Source organism: Schistocerca cancellata, chromosome 1 (genome assembly GCF_023864275.1).
Source record: "Schistocerca cancellata isolate TAMUIC-IGC-003103 chromosome 1, iqSchCanc2.1, whole genome shotgun sequence".
Taxonomy (NCBI): Eukaryota; Metazoa; Arthropoda; class Insecta; order Orthoptera; family Acrididae; genus Schistocerca; species Schistocerca cancellata.
In genome coordinates this window covers 1,191,839,716-1,191,866,311 of record NC_064626.1, presented here as the reverse complement: position 1 = coordinate 1,191,866,311, position 26,596 = coordinate 1,191,839,716, and the positions used below count along the sequence as shown (strand labels likewise).

Genomic DNA, 26,596 nt, shown 5'->3' with positions numbered 1-26,596 from the left:
AAGAAGCGGTTAAATTTTGGTTGCACAATAAGTCATACAAATTTATAGGTGGTTGGTTCAATTAAATACCTAGGGATTGCAGTTACAAACAACTTAAAGTGGAACCATCTCAAAGAAATTGTTGTGGAGAAGGTGAAACTACGACTGTGTTTCATTGACAGAATACCTAGAAGATGCAGCAACTCTACTAAAGAGCCTGCCTGCACTCCGTCTGTCCTCTTCTGGAGTAGTGCTGTGCAGTATTAGATCCTTACCGGATAGGATTGACAGAGGACATCAAAAGAGTTCAACGAAGGGAAGCTCATGGTGCATTATTGTGAAATAGGGAGGAGAGTGTCATGGATATTATACATGAGTTGGGGGGCAGTCAATAAAACAAAAGCTTTTTCATTGCGGTGAGATCTTTCCACGAAATTTCAATCACCACTTTTCTACTCCAAATGGGAAAATGTTTTGTTGACTCCCTCCTATATAGCAAGAAATGATCATAGTAATAAAATAGGAGAAACCAGAGCTCTCAAAAAAAGATTTAGGTATTCATTTTTCTCAAATGCTATGAGAGTGGAACAGTAGAGAAATAGTCTGAAGGTGGTTCGATGAGCCGTTGTCAAGCACTTGAATGAGAGTAGCAGAGTGGTCGTGTAGTAGTATTGCCTGGGCAAATCAGAAACTGTTGGTTTGCATACCCCATTGTTCAGACCTTGTCTATGTTCCCATTTAGTTGGCCTATCAGCTTCCGGTTTTCCTTTTTGATGATGACTGTGCTTTTGAGACTTTGTGATTGGAACAAAGCTTTAACAAAAATGCGCTCTAAGGCACAAAACCCCGGACACACCATGAAGGAATTATCTAAATGGGATGGAAATCGGTAAATGTGATGTACATGTACAAACAGACAAGTGATTACAATTTAAGAAAAACTGGATGATTTATTCAATAGAAAGAGCTTCAAAAAGTTGAGCAAGTCAATAAGCTGTTGGTCCACCTCTGGCCCTTATGCAAGCAGTTACTTGGCTTGAACTGATTGATAGAGTTGTTGGATGTCATGAGGGATATCATGCCAAATTCTTTTCAGTTGGTGTGTTAGATTGTTAAAATCCAAATATGGTTGGTGTCCCTGCCCATAATGCATGGAGCATTCTTAGTTGGGGATAGGTTTGGTGAACTTGCTGCCCAAGATAGGATTAGGGAAGCACAAAAAGAAGCAGTAAAAATTCTCACCATGTGCAGATGGGAATTATCTTGCTGAAAAGTAAGCACAGGATGGCTTGCTGTGAAGGGCAACAAAACAGGGCGTAGAATATCATCAATATGCTTCTGTTCTGTAAGTATGCCACAGATGACAACCAAAGGGGTCCTGCTGTAAAAGGAAATGTCACCCCAGACCATCACTCCTGTTTGTCAGGCCGTATAGCAGATGACACTCACTGACTCATCACAGAAGACAATTCTACAACAGTCAATGACATTCCAGGCAGAAGACATGTCGGGAGGACAGCAGTGGGATACCAACCTGATTGTTCCCCGCCATACGGCCCGATAGCCGGGAGTGATGATCTGGGGTGCCATTTAATTTCATTTCATAGGAGGACTCTTTTGGTTGTCATTTGTGTCACACTTACAGCACAGTAGTACGTCAAGAATATTCTATGCTCTGTTTTGTTGCCCTTCATGACAGTCCATCCTGGGCTTACATTTCATTAAGATAATGTCCACCCTTACACAGCAAGAGTTTCTACTGCTTGCCTTCATGCATACCGAACCCTACCTTGACCATTTGGATCATTGGATCTCTCCTTGATTGAGAATGGTCAGAGAATTATGGGCAGGGTCGTCCAACCAGCTCAGTTTTTTGATGATCTAATGCACCAATTGGACAGAATTTGGCATGGTATTCCTCAGCACAGCCAACAACTCTCATCAGTCAAGGCCAAGCTAAATAACTGCTTGCACCTGTGGCTTATTAACTTTCTCAATTTCTAAGGCTCTTTCTCTTGAAGAAATAATCCATTTTTTTCTGAAATTGTAATCATTTGTTTGCCTGTAGATGTACATCACCTGTAATGATTTCTATCCTAAATGGATAATTCCTCCATGGTGCATCAGTGTTTATGTCTTAGTGTATTCTGTGGTGCCTCTGTTTATTATGCTACACATATTTGATATGACGACATTTTAAACAACATATGTATGACTCTCAACATGCCTTTTCTGTTCCCATTGGTGACAGAAGTGCTCTCTGACACAGCACTCCACCTTTAGTTCAGTTGGCTGTGTGTGTATAATTTGTATTTGATTGCCCTTGCAAGTGTTGACCTTTTGTAATTTCAAATTTAGTGGTTTTCATAGTGATCTTAGATTGGTTCTCCCACTCCTCACCCCCCCCCCCCCCCCCCAATCCTCCCCTAACCCACTCCTGGCAACTACCTGAATGTTTCTTGGAGGTTAATACCATTAGTTCTGGGAGAATTTTGACAGCACAGATGACAAACATGGAAAGTTATGCAAATTATTTAGCAAATAGGGCATGTGATGTACATGAAGACGACACTTGACTGCACAAAGCCTACTAAACATAGTTTGATATGGAAATCTCCTAGAAGTGGAATTTGATCACATGATGATCAGATACTCCGTTAAGTGAAACATTTTAAATTCTTAGGACTGAAGAAATAAGGAAAGCACTCTTATTGTAGAAAATCTTCTTTAAAAAGATATTTTACGTTGGCTGTGCACTAAGAAGATTTATTTGAGGATCTTGGGCCAAAACTGTTTCTACTGTTACTGCAAGAATAATCCCCACAATCTCTGACACTGTAATATGGAAGCTAGTTTACTCTGCATACTTTCTTTCTTTTGTGTCCTACGGTATACTTCGACAAAACTGTGTAATCACAAAAAAAAAACACCTTCTGTTAAATATCAGCATCCAGTCGCTGTTACTCAGACCCCTCAGTCCACCCAGTTAGTTTGCTAAGTGCTTTAGATAACTTTGAGTCCTAGTTCCATCAGAATAGACTAAAACTTTGTCACAAAGACAGAGATGATGCATTTTAAAGCTAAATCATCAGAAATGATAGACATAAAGCAACTTGGTAACGTTAGGAGGCTAATGAATAAAATTGATGTTTTCAGGCTTAAATCTAGACATAAATTTAATTTGGTATGCTCATACTGAATAAATAATCAGTAGCCTATGCGTTATCAAGTTCCACTCATACAGATACCAAAAAGATAGCTTATCACATAGTTACTTTGAGCAAGTGGTTTAATTTTTCTGAGAAAATTCCACTACCATCAAGAAATTTGCAGTATTGTCTAAAATGTGTTGGTGGAGTCAATAGTGTATCAATATTTCATTAACTTTAATGTTAAAGGAATTTGTAACAAACGCTTTTGTAACTCCGACGAAAGAGGAACCCTCTTCCTCAATCAGACACAAGGTGTTGCAGACATTCCTTGAGATTATTAGCTAACAATCTCGTGTATCTTTTTCTCATGATTGTCATATTTTGTTACTGGTTGCTGTTAATCTTTTTCATTTGAAGTGGACACCGTGCTTTCATTGAATCCCTTTCTCTGTTATGATTTTGGATTTAGTTTTACAACTCATCTGTTGGTTGATGTTTTTAATAAAGTAAATTATTGACACTACAGTTTTGTTACTAGAACCTGACCTTCATGCAATTATGTAATTGTTGAGCTAAATAATCATGTAGATTCCATTGTCATTAGTACAATTTTTGCAACAACTGATAAATTTGGACAGTATTTTGAAGAAATTGTAACTAAATTTCTTGAAGAGTAACCAATAGTATTTAAGAGTATTACTTAACAAATCTTTTTTAGCTAACATCAGAATTAATTATATCTTGAGTTTTTACTACACAAAATAGCAAAATGAACAACCCCATTTATTGAAAAAAGTCATAGCAAGTCATCTTACTCACAAAAAATTATATCTACATTACTAAAGTAAGTAAACTACAGTAAAAATTTTTGAAAAAATCTGAAACTAAAAACAAAGTTCAAGAATATCTTTCATATGAATTTGAAAACATGCACGAGAGAGACAGACAGACAGAGACAGACACAGAGAGAGAGAGAGAGAGAGAGAGAGAGAGAGAGAGAGAGAGAGAGAGAGAGTTAGGTAGAGGGAGCTGAGGGAGATAATCAATACTCAGCAGCTTGCTGTGCTTGGTGCACAAAGGATGGCAGCCATTTTCTGTGCTTTCTCCTGTGATTCAAACTACATATACTTTCTGAGTGTGTGTTTTTGAATAATTATTCTTCATTATAAATGTGAGGAGTAAAATGTATTTCAGTCAAATAAAATCACAGGAATCTCATCCTTGGTACACTTCAAGATAACATACCTTGTCCTGCATCACTTAACATAACTCTTGAGTGAAAGTGGACTATATATTCAATTTGTTAAATCTGAAATAGTACTGTTTGTCTCATTGTATTTGTCAGCAAAATGGCTTCTAAAATACTTGTGAAGATACCAACTGTGCCATTCTCTCAGGTAACTGGTGGATATTTTTATGTTTGTTTTTATTTTATAATTATATATTTGCTTGGTGGAAAATATATTCAGTATTAATCACACATTTTTAGTTTTGTATATAAACTACTGAAAAGATTGAGACATTCTTAGAATTTTAATGCAGTATAAACACACATTCCTTTACTGACAATATAAAACGATTTTTTTCAAGTCATTAACATTTGTAGTAACGAGTAAAGGGGTACTAGTTTTTAAATCAAACATTACTAGGCTATTTGATAAGAACTGTCAATCAGTTAATGTGCTTTTTGAGAATAAACTAAGTATTTCCTAATGTGTGAAAAATGTGCATAAGTAAGACAAATGATCCTAACTGCATTTTCATTTTAAGTCAAAATTTCTTTGCCTCTTAGCTGTTAGAATTCTCCCAGTTAGTAAGCCATTTGATTTATAAGTTTGATGACTAAAAGGTTCGCGGTACTTGAAATGGTCTGCGTTTTGTAGTAGTTGCTTGATTATGTACATAAGTGAGAGGTTAATTTACAGTAGACATTTGTAATAAACTTATTCCAGTCTAAATTACCTAACAAAATGGTGGATGCTGGTTGCTCTAGCTGTCATCCTACAATTATGTTCATGTACTCCTCTCTTTCTCTGCTGAATGCCATATGTATAGTCTTTATCAGAGCAAGGATTTATTTTCTGGGAGTCATTACTAAAAGCAAAGTATTGTGTCAGAAAACATTATCAGCTATAACAACAAAATTGCTTGAACCAGACTGGGTGGTGATTGCCATTGTGTGTAGTATAATTTTATTATAAAATAAGTCTATAAATTCATTTCCTATTTTTCAATCAACATTTTTAATTTTGTCATTGTATTTAACCAGATGAACAAGAAAACGGCAGAACCAACCTCTGCAGGGAGAGGAGAAGGTTTACCTGTAACACCAACCAGTGACCCTCTATTGCGCATCACATATTTGGAACAGAACATTCGTTTTCTGCAAGAACAGCACCAAGCCATGTTGGCAAGCCTGCACCATGAAATAGAACAGCTGAAACAAAGAAACAGGGGCAAGTCGTTAACATTGCTTGATTTCATATTGTAATATTTTCATGCTGTTAACTTGACTTTCTACACAATTTTTAATGAATCTACAGTGTGTTCACCTGCTGTGACAGCATTGTTTTATTATTATTATTATTATTATTATTATTATTATTATTTCATGGACAAACTTGTTGTTACCTTTTTATCCATTAAGTATATACCTTTCAGTCTTGAAGATCTAAAGTTTCTTCATATATTAAATTTATGAAATGAAAATCTACATTCATTAGTATCTGTTATAATAATGTTGTTATCTAAATATTTGATATATTAGTGTTCGGCACTGCTAATGTTGGATCTACTATGAACTTGTGTGTATGTTATGTCTCCATGTACAAGAAGACACTGAACAAATTACTTAATATTTCTGGTGAGGTCACCATTTTAAAGTTTACCATGATTTCTGCTGGCTTACCAGTGGGGTTGCAGCTGTGAAAGTTAAGTGAAATAAAATATATACAAGCACTCAATGTATGGGTAGCATCAAATGGTGATGAAAATTACAAAAATTCAGTCAACACCGTGAATAATAACCTAGTTCAGGTATTGTGAACTTTTGATGAATATAAGGCATTAAGGAGCAGTTGACCATTTCCCCCAAACTCAAAATGCACAGCACATAAGTTACTGAAACAAAATTTAAGACAGGTGATAGATGTAATAAATATAGATATTTAAATTTTAGTTTCATACAGATTTTGTTGTTGATGGCTGTACAGTACATCCTAACAACAAGTGGAATGGTTTTTCTAAAGCAATAGTAATAATATCACAGGAAATATGGACTGTTCTTTGTCGCTGCGCGGGATTAGCTGAGCGGTATAAGGCGGTCCCGACGGAGGTTTGAGTCCTCCCTTGTGTGTGTGTGTGTGTGTGTGTGTGTGTGTGTGTGTGTGTGTGTGTGTGTGTGGGCGCGCGCGCGCTTAGGATAATTTAGGTTAAGTAGTGTGTAAGCTTAGGGACTGATGACCTTAGCAGTTAAATCCCATAAGACTTCACACACAAATGACAATTTTTTTGTTCTTTGTCGGCCATATTTCAGAAACTGCAAATTCTTGACATGTACATCTACAACTATATTCCATAAGCCACCTTACGAGGTGTGGCGGAGTGGTGCCTTCTGTAAATTTGGTATTACATAATTAAGGTTTTCCATATTTCATGTATTACTTTGGATTTGTAACTCTGATTTAATTGCTTTGAGAAATTGATATATTGTCTGAATTTTGTAGAATTTCTTTTAGTATCAGTTTATTAGTTCCTTGGTAGTATCAGTTTATTAGTTCCTTGGAAAAGGGTATAATGACATAAGATACACTCCTCAAGAGGAAAAAGGAATATGCACTTACAATAGTTTACTGAAAATTATGCTGATTCAGTGGTAAATAAATATAACTGCTTTGATAAAACAGACCAATCAACGTGTTATAAAATTTGATGGAGACTTGTTCTGTCTTGATTCCTGCATAAAGGTCAGCTGCTGTTGCAGTTTGGTTTGCAGTTGTAACACACACTAGTATGTATCTGGCAGATGAAAAAAAAATTGTTCGCGTATGCCTCTTGTGCTAAGTCAGTCCTACATTCAGTGAGAATAGTAAGCATGAAAGTACAACACATTCACATGACTACTCTACAAGTCAAACCTAAGTGCGCCGAAGAGGGTTCTTTGTCTCATATTCAAACTCGAACAGCACAATAGAAAAACACTTAAATCTTTCTGTATGTTCTCTGATTTCTCTTATCTTAAAATGATGATCAATTTTGGTTACAGTAAAATATTTTAACATTCAGAGGAGGATGTTGGTGATTGAAATTTAATGAAATATACTTTTGTTTTAATGATTTCCATCTCAACTAGCTTGTATCTGTGACACTCTTTTCCCCAATTTCGCAATAATGCAGAACTAGCTGCCCATCTTTGAACTTTATCAATGTCCTCTGTCAATCCTATCTTATAAGGCTCCCATACAGCACAGCAATATTCTACTCCAGCAGTGGATGAACAACTGTAGTGTAGGCAGTCTCTTTGGTAAACCTGTTGCATCCTCTAAGTGTTCTGCCAATAAAACATAGTCTTAGGTTTGCCTTCCCCACAATGTTATCTATGTGATCTTTCCAATTTAAGTTGTTCGTAATTGTAATTCTGAGGTACTTTGTTGAATTCACAGCCTTTATATGTGTGTGATTTATTGTGTAACCGAAATTAGACAGATTTATTTTTTTACTGATGTAGATGACCTCACACTTGTCCTTATTGAAATAGAATTGCCACATTTCACACCATTGGATAGGCAGAACAATCCATTTGAGTTAAGTTTGTGTGTGTGTGTGTGTGTGTGTGTGTGTGTGTTCAACAAAGGCCTTGTTGGCAGAAAGCTCACTTTGTGACAGTCTTTTTGTTGTGTCTATCTGCGACTCAGCATCTCCGCTATATGGTGGGTAGCAACTAGCCTTTTCATAATATTGTTACATTCCATCCTGGATTTTCTATTGTTAAATATCATGTATTTGTCATTTTACAATTGTTTTTGATCTCCTGATGACTTTACTAGATGGTAAGCGACAGCAAAATCCACAAACAGGCTAAGATTGTCTCATAAATTGTTTATGTAGATTAGCAACAGCAGGGAACCTGTTAAATTGTCTTGGGGAACCCAGGATATCACTTCCATTTTATTCGATTTTCCGTTGATTAGATCCTCCTTTCTGAGAGGAAGTCACTAATGCAGTCACACAACAGAAGCGATACTCAAGAGAGATGGAATTTTATTAGATGTCTCTTGTGAGGAAACCTAGAAATAGTGAATTAATTTGCAATCCCTTGTCAATAGCAATCATTACTAGCTGTGTTTCGCAAAAGCTATATTTTCTTAATTGGTTATTCAGTTGCTCCACATTCTCCATCAGGATTTCAAATGCTTCTCATCATGTCCTGAAATGAGGAAAGTTCTAAATCTACATCTACATCTACACCTACATCTAGCATCTGCAAACCACCATGAAGTGCATGACAGAGGGTACATACCACTGTACCAGTTATTATGGTTTCTGCCCATTCACATGTGGAGCAAAGGAAGAATAATGATTTGACTGCCTCTGAGTCTGAAATAATTACTCTAATCTTACCCTATTATCCCTGTGTGAGCAATATGTAGGGCATTGAATGATATTCCTATCATTTAAAACTTCGGTAATTGACTTTGTTCACATAGTTTACATCTATTATCAAGGATCTTCCAGTTCAGTTCCTTCAGTATCTCCATGACTCTCTCCCACAGATCAGTCAATCATGTAACCATTTGTGTTGCCCTTCTCTGTATATGTTCAATATCCCCTATTAATCATATTTGGTGTGGGTTGCACAAGTGATTTGTAAGCAATCTCATTTGTAGACTGATTGCACTTCCCCAGTATTCTACCAATAAACCAAAGTCTACCACTTACTTTAATCATGACTGAGCATATGTGATCATTCCATTTCATATTCCTGCAAAGAGTTTCAAATATGTATTTGTATGAGTTGGCCGATTCCAACAGTGAGTCATTGATATTATAGTCACTGGATACTATTTTTTTTGTTTTGTGAAGTGCAAAAAAGTTATGTTTCTGAACATTTAAAGCAAGTTGCCAGTTTTTGCACCACTTTGAAATCTTATCAAGATATGACTGAGTATTTGTACAGTTTCATTCAAATTGTATTTTTTTGTAGATACCCGCATCATCTGCAAAATGTCTGAAATTATTATTAATATTTTCTCCAAGGGCATTAATATACAATGTGAACAATGAGGGACCCAGTACACCTTCCTGGGGCACACCTGGGGCACTTCTACATGTGATGATGACACTCTGTCAAAGATAACATATTGCATCCTTCCTATCAAAAAGTCCTGAGTACAGTCACAAATATCACTTTGCACAATAAGCGTAGGTTGGTACAGAGTCAAATTCCTTTTGAAAATCAAGAAATATTACGTCTACCTGGCTGCCTTGATACAAAGCTTTCAGTATATCATGCGAGTAAAGTGTGAGTTGAGTTTCACTCGATTGATGTTTTCAGAATCCATTCTGGTTGGCATTGAAGAGATCATTCTGTTCAAGACACCTCATTATATTTGGGCTCAGAATATGTTCTAAGATTCTACAACAAATCATTGTCAAAGATATTGGATGGTAGTTATATGGACCACTTCAACTACCGTTATTGTAAAAGAGTGTGACGTGTGCTTTTTTCCAAGAAATGGGCGCAGTTTTTTGTTTGAGGTATCTGATAGATTGTAGTTAAAAGAAAGGCTAACTCCACTGCAGATTCAGTATAGAATCTGACAGCGATTCCATCATGTCCTGGAGGGTTGCTGTTTTTCAACGCCACTGACACTAATATTGATTTCACTCATCTTTTCAGTGAGAAGAGGATTACATTGGGGCAATTCTCCTGGATTTTCCTTTGTAAAGGAACATTACCTCTGCACGCTTGTTCTTCCATTCCCTCTGATGATCTCTGGGTCGCAGTCTGTCAACAGGTGGTTACTTTGGCATAACCACTGGCCCTTCCTTGATGGGAACAAGCTTCAGGCAATTAAGCCTCTCCCAGTGGCTTGGAATGCTGTTTTTTTTTTTTTTTTTTGTTTTTTGTTTTTTTTAACCACTAATATTCTCATTAATGTTTGACGTCTGTTACTGGCCATTTTAGCAAACAACGTGCAGTCTCTCAGCTGCATTTTACTTTTTATCCATCATATCAGTATGGCTAGATGGGTAGATCACATAACTAATGAGGAGGTGTTGAATAGGATTGGGGAGAAGAGAAGTTTGTGGCACAACTTGACTAGAAGAAGGGATCGGTTGGTAGGACATGTTCTGAGGCATCAAGGGATCACCAATTTAGTATTGGAGGGCAGCGTGGAGGGTAAAAATCGTAGAGGGAGACCAAGAGATGAATTCACCAAGCAGATTCAGAAGGATATAGGTTGCAGTAGGTACTGGGAGATGAAGAAGCTTGCACAGGATAGAGTAGCATGGAGAGCTGCATCAAACCAGTCTCAGGACTGAAGACCACAACAACAACAACAACATTATCAATATGTCAAAGGAAATTTAATCTTTAATTCAGGACCTCCATTCTCTCTATGGCGTATTTTATGAACCTTTCTCAAAGTCCCTGCTTTTAACTGTCTTTCCTTCCATCCATTGGGCTTAATGTGTAGTCATTGTCAACTCCTTTTTCATCTTAATGTTCTACATTCTGACATGGGCGCATATGACCCTACTTGTTTTTGTGTCCTAAAACAAAATACTCTGCAGCCATTCACCCTGATGGATCCTCATTTGCAAGTAGTCAAAGCTAAAAAGATCAGAATTTTGCATAAGGTTCAGTAGCCTTACAAATGTAATAATGTATACACTGATTGTATGGTGTAATGTACCAATTAGTGCTTCCACGTGTAGAATGTTTTGGGTTCAAACCTTGTCAGACGATTTAAATTTTTTTATTTTTAAACCATTAATGAAATTACTTGCATCATTAGTTTTATTCAATTAAGTGGTTTAAATGTAATTTTAGATTTACGTTCCTTCATCACATCATCATTTGCCCTCAAGTTTTCCTGTCATTCTTCTTCCACTCAGAATTTTTGTGAATGTGAATTTAATTGTATTCATCTATTATAATATTTAAAAATGCCAATATATTGGTTAAAAAACCAAAAACAAAATAATCTGTTTATATTGATTGTGGAATGGTGTCAAAAGTATATTTTTTCGTTAAAAGACGTGTATTTTTGGGTTGGTAATCATCATACAAACATTTAAAAATATCCTTAATTCCTCCTGCACTACAGATAAAATAACGCAGATGAAGATTAAAGTGAAAGAATAAATCAAATCTAAAATAATGCATAAAACTAATTAAAATCACATGAGCAAAGATTCCAAGCAGTAAAAGAATGATACAAAGAAAAAATGAGGGCAAATAAAGAAGTAGACATGATTATTAAAATGATCTGATGAAGGAATAGAAATATAAAATGATTTTTGGAGACAGTATTTTGCACAATTTCTGGAGGATGTTTTCTATCTACCACAGGCTTTGAATGTGTGTTTTTCTCAACATATTGAGGGTAGCTTGAAGTCACCACCAACTATAATTGTATGAGTGGAGAACCTATTTGTGAACTGTTCAGCAACTGAATCATCCTTTTTTTTAGGGGGTGGGGGAGGGGATAAAAGGAAGCAATTTTGAATTTATTCTGGTTGTCAAGTGCAACCTCTACACACACTGACAGTAACTATCTACTTCAAGATAAACTTTCAAATGATAGAGCACAGCAATCAGTCATTTCTTTCAGGTTTTATTAGGCGAATCTAGATTTCGACTAATGTCTAGTCATTATCAGTGCACTATTTCATGGTGTCAATGCATGTTCTAGTACTTCAGTTCCCTGTTGTTCGGGCTTCTGCCACAGTTCTAATGAGAGGCTCATACAGTTCTGCGACTGTGTAGGTTGCAGAATGCTCAGTTGTGACAAGGGGTGGTGGTGTTTTGGGTTCTCATTAAGAGGTCAAGTATTCACTACATGGGCAGCGTTGACGAACAACAGGGGACTCACGTACTAGGACATGCATTGATACTATGAAATATTGCATTGATAATGGCTAGACACTAGCCGAAATCTAGATTTGCCTAATCGAACTTGAAAGAAAAGGATGGCTGGCTGCTGTGCTTTATCATTTAAGTCATATAACCGTTGAGTGCATGCACATTCCTAATGGAAGGTACTTGGACAAGATAAACTTCTTCTTACAGCAACGAAAATACCACCAACAACTGTATTTAATCTATCTTTTCTTAACACTGATAGGTCCTTTGGATAAATTTTGACTGAATCTATTCCCGACTTTAGCTGTCTTTCAGTACCTATAATGACATAAGCTTCAGTGCTTAGCACTGGAACTCTGGTTCTTTCCCAACACAGCTATGACAATTTACAGCTCCAGTATTGGTTGTGGTTGTAAAAAAAAAAAAAAAGCCACTCCATTCCCCACAGCCCCTGCTACCCATGTAGTGGTTACCTGACCTATTAATTAGAACTCAAACCACGACCACCCCATGGCACAAGTTGAGTTTTCTGCAATCTACACAGTTGCAGACCCGTCTAAGCCTCTGATTCAGATCCAGCACTCAGCTAAATACCATGGTCGGTCTTGTCGACAGTGCTGTAGATGGTGAGCTGTGTATTCGTCCCACAAGCAAGTCTGGCAGTCTTTACCACTTAATTCATCGCTTCAGTCTACATATATAGATGATAGTCATATGAGACTTGAAAAGGTCTCTCTAAAAATAATTTCATTTGATTAGAGCACCTATGCCTGGTTTTCAGACAAGTTCCCCCAATTTGTTTGATCCTGAGGCGCTATTCTAGTACATTTGGAGAGCCCTGCAATGCTGTTAGAGTTGAGGGAAAATACCAAAGGGCTGAGGTGTCAAGGGGAATTTGGATTGAGCAGGGAGACACACTAGGGTAGTTCGTGCAGTTCTGCAAAGCTACTGTGCCAGGGTGGCGTAGTGGTTAGCACATCTGCCAGTAAGAGACCCCGGTTCTAATCCCAGTCTTGGTACAAATTTTCATTCATAGATCGTAGATGATTGAGACATGAAAAGGTATCTGGAAATATAACAGTGGAAAATTCAGGATGTAACAGTACTACAGAAACGTTAGTTGCTACTCACCATATAGTGGAGAAGCTGAGTTGCAGATAGGCACAACAAAGAGACTATCACAAAATAAGCTTTGTCAAAAATAGGCTCGCTCTCTCTCTCTCTCTCTCTCTCTCTCTCTCTCTCTCTCTCTCTCTCTCTCTCTCTCTCTCTCTCTGTGTGTGTGTGTGTGTGTGTGTGTGTGTGTGTGTGTGTGTGAGAGAGAGAGAGAGAGAGAGAGAGAGAGAGAGGGAGGGATTCCTTCCCTTCCTTGGCACCCATATTCCTGAGGACCCCCATTATGTACCTACCATTATGTGACAATGTTTGCCTTCTTTGTTTCTTCGTTTGTTGTCCTTGGTGTCGACGTACTGGCTGAAAAAATAGGGGTTGGAAGTGCAGCATTGTCTACTGTAAATGATGTAGCCGACAGGTGCACATTTGCATTTCATAGTTGTTTACTTTCACTTTTCACAACCCCCATACACACATTTATATATGGCCAGTGCACTGTTGTTTTCACTTTCCATAAGCCTCATTATTAGTTTGTAGGCTAACCTCCACATACTGCTGTAATAGTTTACTATTGAACATCTACAAGCAGTAAAAACCTAACCACGAAGTTCACAGTTCTTGAAGAGTAGAAAGGTACATATGGAGCAGACACTGTCATTGTTTTAACACATGGCATAATTGTGGAACACTTATTTCACAGTTAAGTTGAAGCATTGTTGTTGTAACCAAAACAGGTTTTTCGTCTGAAACTCGGTCGTGGGCTCACTGTGTCGGGACCAAAAATCGGGCCCTTATATATATCCTCACAATAGTAGGTGCTGAAAGTACAAATTGTTGGAAGTTTAATTTACAGAAATTACAATTAAAACTTACTTCATTCATTTAACTGCCTACAATGAAAAATTGGTTCTTTTTAACAGTTTCTTCTACTACAGGAGTTAGGCCAAATTATTTGTTTAAATCATGAAATCAACAAATATAAGTACACAAACAATACTTTGGACAGACCTGTTAATTACTTTGGAATTAATTAAGGGCTAGCTTTGCTAACATGTTTTTGAATAGAACCGAATAGATACTTTAAGATTACTAGCATTTCATCTTCTAAATGTTTACAATTATTACGGAATTTATGTTTGTTTATAAGTCAACAATAGAATTTAAATTATGAAACAATTACTGATTTCACCCTATAACAGAACTAATAACTAGGAATAGTCAAAATAAATTGGCCGGCCACTGTGGTCAAGCGGTTCTAGGCCCTTCAGTCCGGAACCGCACTGCTGCTACGGTCGCAAGTTCGAAGTTTGCCTCGGACATGGATGTGTGTTATGTCCTTAGGTTGGTTAGGTTTAGGTAGTTCTAAGTGTAGGGGAATGTTGACCTCCTCAGATGTTAAGTCCCATAGTGCTTAGAGCCATTTGAACCATTAGTCGAATTGGAAAATCAATTACACACGTAAAACTAAGCACAAAATTAAATCTGGTGTTATATTCTTTAAAACTGAGGGTCAACCTTTCTCTTTTATGAAAATGCAGATTATACTCACTTATGTTAATGTTAATTAGTTAAAAGTGAAAAAATGAATTTAACGGAGGCAGATAGCAAAACAAGAGGTGAAGTAAAAATATCCCAGCTTGCTTTGTCACAATTGGAGATCCCAAGCTAGTAAACCCCCCCCCCCCCCCCCCCCCCCCCCCCTGTGACTGCCCAGATCTTGCAGGCTGAGAGGCTTCCTGTGGAATAGGGTGAGTGACTGCATCTGGCTCAGGGTTTGTCAGCCACAGGTAAACCAGTTCATCAGGTGAATGAGGGACCTCTTTCATCGACCTCCTGGAAAGTCTTTTGAGTGCCTGCCACAGCTTGAAACAACCTCCCCCTCATACATGGTTGAGGGGTCATGGTCAATGTGGGGAGTACCCGGGGTGGTCACTGTAGAAAAAGAGCAATCGGGGGACACAACTGACATGCTGGACATACCCCACATCCAGCCACCCACAACGATGCTCACTGGCAACAGCCTCAAGCTGCATGACCAAAGCTTTGCTTTTGTAACATAAGATCCAGTGATATTTGTTGCCAATTGTTAGTGAATTGGTATAAAAACTGGAGAAATATTTGTTGTTTAGAATGACAGGGCGCAGCTGCAGCTTTTTACACACACACACACACTGGCAGCCACTTTTCCTAGTTTATACTTAAAGGTTCTCTAGGTCCACGTCATTAAGATGGGGGGGATTCTGCTAGGAATGTTCCTGCGTGAGCGTGTGTGTGTGTGTGTGTGTGTGTGTGTGTGTGTGCGTAATTCAGTTGTTCATGAGTATGCTAAGCCCATTCTTGCATGGAAAAACATTATGACCCAACAGGAAATATTGTTCCCCATTTCATCTGCATTTACATTTATTGAGAAAAATAAATATTTAAATAATAAAATCAGTGCAATAGGTAGTAGTAGTAGTAGTAGTAGTAGTAGTAGTAGTAGTAGTAGGTGATTGCCCCTCTCCCTCCCCCTGGCCCTCTCCCTCCACCCATCCTCTCCCTCCCTTGATCCTCCCCCACCCCCTCACCATATAACTCTTACATTCAATTTTGTTGATGAAAAAAGTACTTAAGTTTTTGTCTTGTTTAATCTTTTATCTGATTTCCTTCATTTTTTGTTTCAGAGCTACAGTTTCAACTCGTTTTCAGTAGTGGAGGACTGATTCAGAGCAGTCCTTCTTCGCCAGAGGATGACAGTAAACCAAAGGTTTGTTTTATGTAGCGTTGTAAAGTTGTATTTAGTATTGTTGATAAGGCTTTATCTACTACTAGCTGTGCCCAAGACTTTTTACTTGTTTTGACTTACGAAGCCTTCTTGTAAACGAAGTTTGAAGTAGTATGAGTAGGGACTGAATGAAAAGCTTGTTTGCTTCATTAATATGGGAGAGCGCTCCATAGAGTTGGCCACATGAAAAGCAACTGACATTAGTGTCCACGCCCGCAACATTAAATATCTGGCCTTGTACTTTGTTTGTAGTCGTAGCATAACATAAGCTCACCGGGAAGCGTACACATTTAAAGAGAAATGGTGAAGTGTTGGGAGTAAGCGGGATTTGAGGTGTAAAAACTCACTCACTTGTGCCATTTCCCATCAGAATTTCCACTTTTTTGCATAGTCCTCTGTCTATTATACAGGAAGACTTGATTATTTTGTAGGCATTTTTATTTGTAAACAAAATGAAATCTAAATGTTTCGTGTTGGCACCCAAATCACAAAGCAAACTTAATAAACCTATTTCTCCTAGCAAAGAATATAAATAAAACCTATCAAAAGAAGCAAAGCTGTGTTCTAAAGTTTTCAATAAACAATGCAAAATCAGTAAATGTGTCTACCCTAGCCAAGTAAATTCATAATACTGAAGTGTTTAATTCTAAAAATACATCTATCACTGAGTTATCTACTGGTTCTTTGCTGTAGTAAGCCATGATGATTAAACATCTGAACTATCAAGCTGAGCACCTAAAATAGAATTAGTGGAACGTTGACTTCCTTTAATCAATATTTGACAACTGTGAGAGCAAGTATAAGAAAAACATTTGAAACTTTCACTTTGTTTTATGCTTGTGGTCCAGTGGAACAGAATACACTTATACTGTGTCTCATTTCACAACCCTAATGTGACAGTATTATGAACATTGAAAAGGTGGTTAAAAGGAGCAGGAAGTTTTTATGTACTAAGAAGGCAGTAGGAACATAAAAGTAAATCTGTTGTCATTATATCATTTCATTTTTATGTATATAGAATAAAGGGGTGAGTGAAAATTTGTGCCATGGCCGTGAATTGTGCAATTGTGCAAACCACTGTGCCAGTGGATAATGCGCCTGTCTAGTAAGCAGCAGATCCGGTTTGGATTCCCAGCCTTGGTACAAATTTTCGGTCGCTGCTTCAGTCTATATATGCAAAAATCATATCTGTATGAGACCAGTAAATTCTCTGAAGTTGTGTAATTTCATGTGTGTATCATTATAGGTTGTTGTTGTTGTGGTCTTCAGTCCTGAGACTGGTTTGATGCAGCTCTCCATGCTACTCTATCCTGTGCAAGCTTCTTCATCTCCCAGTACCTACTGCAACCTACATCCTTCTGAATCTGCTTGGTGTATTCATCTCTTGGTCTCCCTCTACGAGTTTTACCCTCTACGCCGCCCTCCAATACTAAATTGGTGATCCCTTGATGCCTCAGAACATGTCCTACCAACTGATCCCTTCTTCTAGTCAAGTTGTGCCACAAACTTCTCTTCTCCCCAATCCTATTCAACACCTCCTCATTAGTTATGTGATCTACCCATCTAATCTTCAGCATTCTTCTGTAGCACCACATTTCAAAAGCTTCTATTCTCTTCTTGTCCAAACTATTTATTGTCCATGTTACACTTCTATACATGGCTACACTCCGTACAAATACTTTCAGAAACGACTTCCTGACACTTAAATCTATACTCAGTGTTAACAAATTTCTCTTCTTCAGAAACGCTTTCCTTCCCATTGCCAGTCTACATTTTATATCCTCTCTACTTCGACCATCATCAGTTATTTTGCTCCCCAAATAGCAAAACTCGTTTACTACTTTAAGTGTCTCATTTCCTAATCTAAGTCCCTCAGCATCGCCCGACTTAATTCGACTACATTCCATTATCCTCGTTTTGCTTTTGTTGATGTTCATCTTATATACTCATTTCAAGACACTATCCATCCCGTTCAACTGCTCTTCCAAGTCCTTTGCTGTCTCTGACAGAATTACAATGTCATCGGTGAACTTCAAAGTTTTTATTTCTTCTCCATGGATTTTAATACCTACTCCGAATTTTTCTTTTGTTTCCTTCACTGCTTGCTCAATATACAGATTGAATAACATCGGGGAGAGGCTACAACCCTGTCTTCACTCCCTTCCCAACCACTGCTTCCCTTTCATGCCCCTCAACTCTTATAACTGCTATTTGGTTTCTATACAAATTGTAAATAGCCTTTCGCTCCCTGTACTTTACCCCTGCGCCCTTCAGAATTTGAAAGAGAGTATTCCAGTCAACATTGTCAAAAGCTTTCTCTAAGTCTACAAGTGCTAGAAACGTAGGTTTGCCTTTCCTTAATCTTTCTTCTAAGATAAGTTGTAAGGTCAGAATCGCCTCACGTGTTCCAACATTTCTACGGAATCCAAACTGATCTTCCTCTAGGTCGGCTTCCACTAGCTTTCCATTCGTCTGTTAAGAATTCGCGTTAGTATTTTGCAGCCGTGACTTATTAAACTGATAGTTCGGTAATTTTCACTTCTGTCAACACCTGCTTTCTTTGGGATTGGAATTATTATATTCTTCTTGAAGTCTGAGGGTATTTCGCCTGTCTCACACATCTTGCTCAACAGATGGTAGAGTTTTGTCAGGACTGGCTCTCCCAAGGCCGTCAGTAGTTCTAATGGAATGTTGTCTACTCCCGGGGCCTTGTTTCGACTTAGGTCTTTCAGTGCTCTGTCAGACTCTTCACGCAATATCATATCTCCCATTTAATGTACATCCTCTTCCCTTTCCATAATATTGTCCTCAAGTACATCGCCGTTGTATACTCCTTCCACCTTTCTGCTTTCCCTTCTTTGCTAAGAACTGGGTTTTCATCTGAGCTCTTAATATTCATACAAGTGGTTATCTTTTCTCCAAAGGTCTCTTTAAGTTTCCTGTAGGCAATATCTATCTTACCCCTAGTGAGATAAGCCTCTACATCCTTACATTTATCCTCTAGCCATCCCTGCTTAACCATTTTGCACTTCCTATCGATATCATTTTTGAGACGTTTGTATTCCTTTTTGCCTGCTTCACATCTGCCCCTGGAAATGTCTTACAGTTTAAAACCTGGTTCCTAAATCTGTGTCTTACCATTATATAATCTATCTGAAATCTGTCAGTATCTCCAGGCTTCTTCCATGTATACAACCTTCTTTTATGATTCTTGAACCAAGTGTTAGCTATGATTTAGTTGTGCTCTACGCAAAATTCTACCAGGCGGCTTTCTCTTTCATTTCTTAGCCCCAATCCATATTCACCTACTACGTTTCCTTCTCTTCCTTTTCCTACTGTCGAATTCCAGTCACCCATGACTATTAAATGTTCATGTCCCTTCATTGTCTGAATAACTTCTTTTATTTCGTCATACATTTCTTCAATTTCTTCGTCATCTGCAGAGCTAGTTGGCATATAAACTTTTACTACTGTAGTAGGCGTGGGCTTCGTGTCTATCTTGGCCACAGTAATGCGTTCACTATGCTGTTGGTAGTAGCTTACCCACATTCCTATTTTTTTAATCATTATTAAACCTACTCCTGCATTACCCCTATTTAACTTTGTATTTATAACCCTGTATTCACCTGACCAGAAGTCTTGTTCCTCCTGCCACCGAACTTCACTAATTCCCACTATATCTAACTTTAACCTATCCATTTCTCTTTTTAAATTTTCTAACCTACCTGCCCGATTAAGGGATCTGACATTCCATGCTCCGATCCATAGAACGCCAGTTTTCTTTCTCCTGATAACGACGTCCTCTTGAGTAGTCCCCGCCCGGAGATCCGAATGGGGGACTATTTTACCTCCGGAATATTATACCCAAGAGGACGCCATCATCATTAACCATACAGTAAAGCTGCATGCCCTCGGGAAAAATAACAGCTGTAGTTTCCCCTTGCTTTCAACCGTTCGCAGTACCAGCACAGCGAGGCTGTTTTGGTTAGTGTTACAAGGCCAGATCAGTCAATCATCCAGACTGTTGCCCTTGCAGCTACTGAAAAGGCTGCTGCCCCTCTTCAGGAACCACGCGTTTGTCTGGCCTCTCAACAGATACCCCTCCATTGTACGGCTATCTGTATTGCTGAGGCACGCAAGTCTCCCCACCAACGGCAAGGTCCATGGTTCATGGGGGGGCATTTTAGGTTAACAAGCCTTTAAGCAGATGTTAGTTTTTCATAGCTGTCCTGTAGACTATCATTGGTGTCTTTCTTAGAAGACTGGGTTTATATGAAATTATATCTCCTCTTAATCCTGAAATGGGTTAACGGAGAGAAGCTGTACTCCAGACAAATACCTTAAGAAGAGACTCCATAAAATTTATATATTTTGTAATTTTTTATTTATTTTTTATTTTGCCATTGTGAGTTATTTTGTTTCCAAAATAGCAAAAGCATTTAATACTGCTAATGTCTTATTCCCTAATCTACTTCCATCAGCGTGTCCTGATTTGATTCTATGGCACTGTTTTACTTTCTCATAACCTCTTTCAAGACACTAACCATCACATTGTATTGTTCTTCCTATTTCTCTGCCATATCTAACAAAATTGCAGTGTCATCAACAAACCTCAAAGTTTTTATTTCTTCTCACTGACCATCTAATTACCTTTCCAAATTATTTCTTGATCACTTTTACAGCATTCTCGATCAACATACTGAACAGTATTGATGTGCAATCCTGTCTCACTCCCTTCTCAACTACTGCTTCTCTTTCATGTCCTTCAACTCCTATAACTGCAGTCTTATGTCTGTTACAGATAACCTTTTGCTCCCTGTATTTTAGCCCTGTTACAATCAATATTTCGAAAGATGTTCAGTCAACATAGTCAAAAGCATTCACTAAATCTACAAATTTCTAGAATGGTAGATTTTCCATTCTTAACCTATCATGTGATACAAATGTTGAAAGTCATTACACTTTCGTATTTTGCTACATTTGTGTGGCACCCAAACTGATCTTCCTTGAGGTCAGCTTATACCATTATTTCCATTCATCTGTAAATAACTTGTGTGTGTACTTTGCCATTGTGACTGATTAAATGCTGAAAAAAATAATAGTGCACAAAGCATACAAAGAGTCATGGGACTCATTCGTAAGTGTCTTAGAACATGACATACACGGTAGACATTGTGTATACAAGGTCATGAAAGCCCTCAACAGGGAAGAAAAAGACACTTTCTCACTGAACATTATACACAATGAATAGTGGATAAATCATCATGCAGATGTGTGGTGTACATGAAAGACTGAAGGTAACACTGTTGAAAGTATGTACAATGAAACAATAGATCCAGTTACTATGGAGGAACTAAATGAGGCTTTGAAAGCTATGAAGAACAGAAAAGCTACCTTAATTGAACAGACAATGTGTTTGTAATTGAAAAGATTATAGAAAAACACAGAGTATTTAATAAATAAACCCATATGGCCTTTATCAACATTGAGAAGGCTTTGATCATGTGAACCATGATAGCCTATGGAAGATTATGTCTGAATGTGGTCATCCTTATCACCTAATAGAGATAGTAAAATGTCTTTACAAAATTACATGCATTATAATACACACACATAAGAATCGATTAGAAGAAATAATTATTATGTTAGATGAGGGTGTGGACTATCGCCTACCCTTTTTAATTTTTACATTGACTTCATTCTTTGCAAATGGAAATGTAAAGTAAGCAAAGGAATTAAGATAATGCATGAGGAATGCTTGACAGTACTTTTTTTTGCTGGTGACATCGTTATTATTCAAAAGAATGAAAATGACCTCCAAAGATCAGTATACCAGGGAACGTAATTTGCAACAACTGCAACTTTAAAGTTTCTAACACCAAAACAAAAATAGTGGCATTCTGAGGAAAATATCCAGTCAGATCAAAAATTATTTTGGGTAATTCAGTTTTAGAATATGTGTCAAATCTCATATTTAAGCTGTGCTATAAGTTTTGAATTTGAATACACAAATTCCAAGCTGTCTGTGGCACCATTAGCAGAAAATGGGCCACAAAATACAATGTAGAAACCATCATGAAATTCCATACAGTAATTGCAGTTCCTGTGTTATCCTGTGGAAGCAAAAGTTGGGCTACCACAATAAATAAATAAAATAAAATTCAAGCAGCAGAGATGAGGTTCCTAAGAAGTGCAAAGGGCTGCACAAGAAGGGATAGAAATAGAAATGAGGATATTACAACAGAATTAAATATTTCCAGCATGAAAGAAATAATTCAAAAATATCATGAAGATTGGAGACAACACCTCATGAGAATGCCATATTATAGAATTCCCCAAAAGATCCTGAACTAAAAGCCGAATGGGAAAAAACGTGTTGGAAGACCTCGAAAAAGGTGGGAATGATTTTGTTTGTGAGTTCAGAACAGGCAACAGCCTAATCCTGGAAAGGACGCCGACGACTTACTAAACTGATTTTTCAATTTAATAATAATAAATGGTTTATTTGTCCATACTAACTTAACACTCATGGACATAGTCAGTTTCAAACACAAGAACATTAAAAAAAGTTTTGAAGTAAAGATAGATATACACAATAACATTAGAAATCTTTGATGGACTACATACATTTATCAATTAAGAGTTGCTTTACTTTGGCTTATATATGTTTCCTTCTAACAATTTTATATTATTTGGCAATCTGTTATAAAAATGTCTTCCAGCAGAAAATGGACTATGATCTGTTGCTCTTTTATTACTAAGTTTTATGTGGTAATTCTCTCCTTTTCTTGTATTATAATTATCGATTTCACTATCGATTGCACTATGCTCCATATTTTCTTTTACAAATGGTATAGTTCTGAGAACATACAATGAATATGCTGTTAGTGTGTTATACTTCATGAAATACTCTCTACAGGACTGCCACTTACTAATATTTGATATTATCCTAATTGCTCTTTTCTGTGCTCTAAAAGCCCCATCGATATATACCATTGGTGCCCCACCTCAAATCTTGATACCATATTGCAGGTGGGAGTGTATAAGTCCAAAATAGATTTGTCCTAAAACAAGTTGCACTATTATGTGTTTCAGCAGGTAGGTGTTGCAGGAGATTTTTTTACAGTGTAGCTGATGTGCTCCTTCCATGTAAGATTTTCATCTACTATAATACCCAGGAATTTGTTTATCAATTGTTTCAACTGATAGCTCTGGTTCTGTACCCACGTGTCTTGATTTATAATTTAGTAGAAACTCCATCAGAATTGTCTTGTCCTTATTTAGCGCCAATTTGTTTTAGTGAGATATTCTGTGATGAGGCTAATGTTCTCTGCATTATTTTGCACTGCTGTTTTGTAGAGCCCCGACTTGTGAAGGAGGTATCATCAGCGTAATTTACTAGGTTTAAATTTTGTGGAATTATTATGTCATTGATGTACATAATAAACAAAAAAATGCCCGATAATGCTTCCCTGAGGGACTCCACAGTTAAGAATTCAATAAGATGATTTTACTGTTGTGTATGTCTCCCAGTTGTATAATACAGTTTTACACATTGTCTCTTGCCAGCAAGGTAGGATCTTAACAGTTCTAATGCTACTCCTCTGACTCCACAAGTTTCTAATTTATGCAGAGGAACAGAATGATTTACAGAGTCATAAGCCTTGGAAAATGTAGCTACAGCCGTTATTGTAGACCGGCCCTTCCTGAAACCATGCTGAAAGTTTTTTAATACATTGTAGTTACAGAAAAAATGATTCAAGTTGATCAAGCAGTAGCCTTTCCAACAGCTTACTAAGTATTGATGTCAATGAAATAGGCCTATAATTTTGTATATCTGTAGTTTTCCCCTTTTTATGCACCGGTCTTATTTCAGTGACTTTTAACTGGTCAGGAAATGACCCTTTACTGAAAGAGCTGTTTTTTAAATGTTGTAGTTGCTTTATTAATTCATTACTACATTCTTTCAGAAATTTTGCTGAGATGTCATCCTAGCCACTGGATGTATTTGTTTTTAAGTTGGAAATGGTTTTCAGGATTTCCAATTCTGTAGCACCCCTCAAGAAGAATGAATTACTGCCATTACTGGGATTTAGCACCTCTGGTGACTCGATCACATCCTCCCTACTCATCTTACTAAACTGGTCTATGAATCTCTCTCATACTTCCGTGGGGTTACTCAGCAAATTTTCATTGTCACTTATTATTATGTTATTGCACACTGCATTGTCACTCCCTCCTCTTTCCTTATTTACTATACTCCACATTCTTTCCACGAACAATACGAGACTGGAATAGAAGGGAGAACCGATAGAGGTACTGAAGGTACCCTCCGCCACACACCGTGAGGTGGCTTGCGGAGTATGGATGTAGATGTAGATGTAGATGTAGATGTTTTTGTAGCATTACTAGATTGCCTCATCTGTTCAGCATACATCTGTTCTTTTAATGTCTTAAGTGCTTCCCTGTACGTTTTTCTACAGGCTTTGTATTTAGATTCACAGTACTGCAGTTTGGTGTCTCTAAAAAGAATATATAAGTCCTTCATATCTTCCTTTAATTTTATCATGTTAGGGGGAAGTTTGATTACTGGAACTGTCAGTTTTCTTTAGTATTTTGACCACTGGGCACATTTGATTAAGACAATGGGTTAATGTTGTATAAAATGTGTCCCACTTTTCATTGATATCTTATATTTCAAATAGGCCTACCTGATGCCAGTTTACATGTGCCAGGGTTTCCTTTAATGTATGATAGTCAAGCTTTCTTTCAAAGGTAAATAGGTCCCCACCAGATACTATTTCTTTGTCTGTAAGAAGCTCTAGGACTAGTGCCCTATGATCTGAAATGTGATTCTAAACAGTTCTAACTACAAGGTCTTCACGTCTTAAGTTTGTAATAACATGGTCAATACATGTGTGAGTCACATGTAATTCTTGTTGGTGTTGACTTCATGTGGGTGTAATTATAGGACTGTAATGTATCAATATATCTAAGATAAATTTGTGCTATAATTAAGGAGTCTGTGTTCACTTCCCCTACTATTATAGTCTGTTTCTTATGAGGCGAGAGTTTGTCAACAAGTTCAATAAATGTGTTGGTACTTATTTTCTTTGGATCTGGAATTATTACATTCTTATTGAAATCCGAGGGTGTTTTTTGTCTCTTACAGCTTGCATATCAGACTAGATCAGTTTTGTCATAATATGTTCTTCCATGTACTTCAGTATCACATTAGGGCTGTCATCTATGCCAGGTGCCTTCATTCAACGTAGGTATTTCAGTGCTCTGTAAAATTTTTCTCACATCATACCTCCAACCCCATCATCCCTTTCATTAGTACTGTTTCATTTCTTTTCTTTGTGTAGCCCTTCTATGTATATCATTTCCTTTCCAGTCCCTCTTTCTTTGCTTCGTTCTGATTTGCCTCCTGAGCTTTCAGTATTCATGCTGCTTATCTTTAATCCAAAGATTTTAATAACTTTCTTTTGTGTGGCATTTATCTTTGCTACAGTCTTTGCATGCTTCTACAGCTTTGCATTTATGGTTTATCCATTCCTGTTCTGGACTCTTCATCAGTATTGTAGTGTAGACATCTGTATTATCCTTCGCCTGTTCATTTTATATTTTCTCCTTTCTTCAATTAAATTCAATATTCATCATTAAATAGTAAATTCAATATACAGCTGTAAAATTCTCCTGCTCTGCAATCCAAGAGTCCTGCACCCTATCTCCTAGACTGAAACAATTGCCCTTCAGAAACTTCAGCAGCATACACAACACTATGTAGCAAAACTATCCAACCTGTCCACCTCATACTCCTTCCTTGCTATAGAGCTCTATCCCTCATTACTATCGGATTCCATTTTTCCATCAAAATTAAATTTTATCTCAGTTAAATTTTTGTCTTCCTTAACTATTGAATAATTTCTATTCTCGTTGTACATGCATTCACAGCTGTGTAGCTAGTAGATATATAAACTGTTACTGCTTTAGCATGTGTTGGTTTTGTCTCTCTCTTGCTTAAGACTTAAATTTTCTAATTTACCTACACAGTTAAGGGCCACACTCTGATGTGTAAAACCCCTGATTTGTTTTTCCTTGTGTCTTCATCCTAAGTAGTCCAGTGCCCAGAGGTCTGATCCAAATGGGTATTGTATAATATTTAATACAATAGAAAGCTGTTGTCATTAAATCATGCAGCAGAGTTGCATGTCATCCTATAATGTTCCTTTGCTTGCAGCTGTTTGCACTACCAGCATAACATCACCACAATTAAACTTAAAATGCCAAGCCAGCCAGTCATCCAGACTGTTCCTCTTGCAGTCACTAATTAAGCTTAAGTGCCATATTATCAACAATGATCAGATACACAGTTTTCATGTGTGAACCAGTTTGTCGACAGATTACCAATCCATATGCAATGAATGACATTGGTAAACATTAGTCACTTCATAGAGAGGTGGTCAAGTGCAAGGAGCAAAAATAGTTTGGCCA

General features: G+C 37.4%; 1 protein-coding gene across 4 annotated transcripts in view; it reads left to right on the top strand.

Moving 5' to 3' along the window:
- LOC126094478 (uncharacterized) overlaps nt 1-26,596 on the top strand; it is an 81,300-nt gene that overhangs the window by 25,236 nt on the left and 29,468 nt on the right. For 3 of the 4 annotated variants that reach the window (XM_049908874.1, XM_049908881.1, XM_049908891.1), the window contains 2 exons: nt 5,401-5,587; nt 15,999-16,081. In XM_049908874.1, coding sequence (XP_049764831.1) covers nt 5,401-5,587; nt 15,999-16,081 — 270 coding nt within the window. Of the gene's footprint in view, nt 1-4,199; nt 4,529-5,400; nt 5,588-15,998; nt 16,082-26,596 lie in introns of those variants that run through there. The other variant, XM_049908900.1, reaches the window with a different exon arrangement.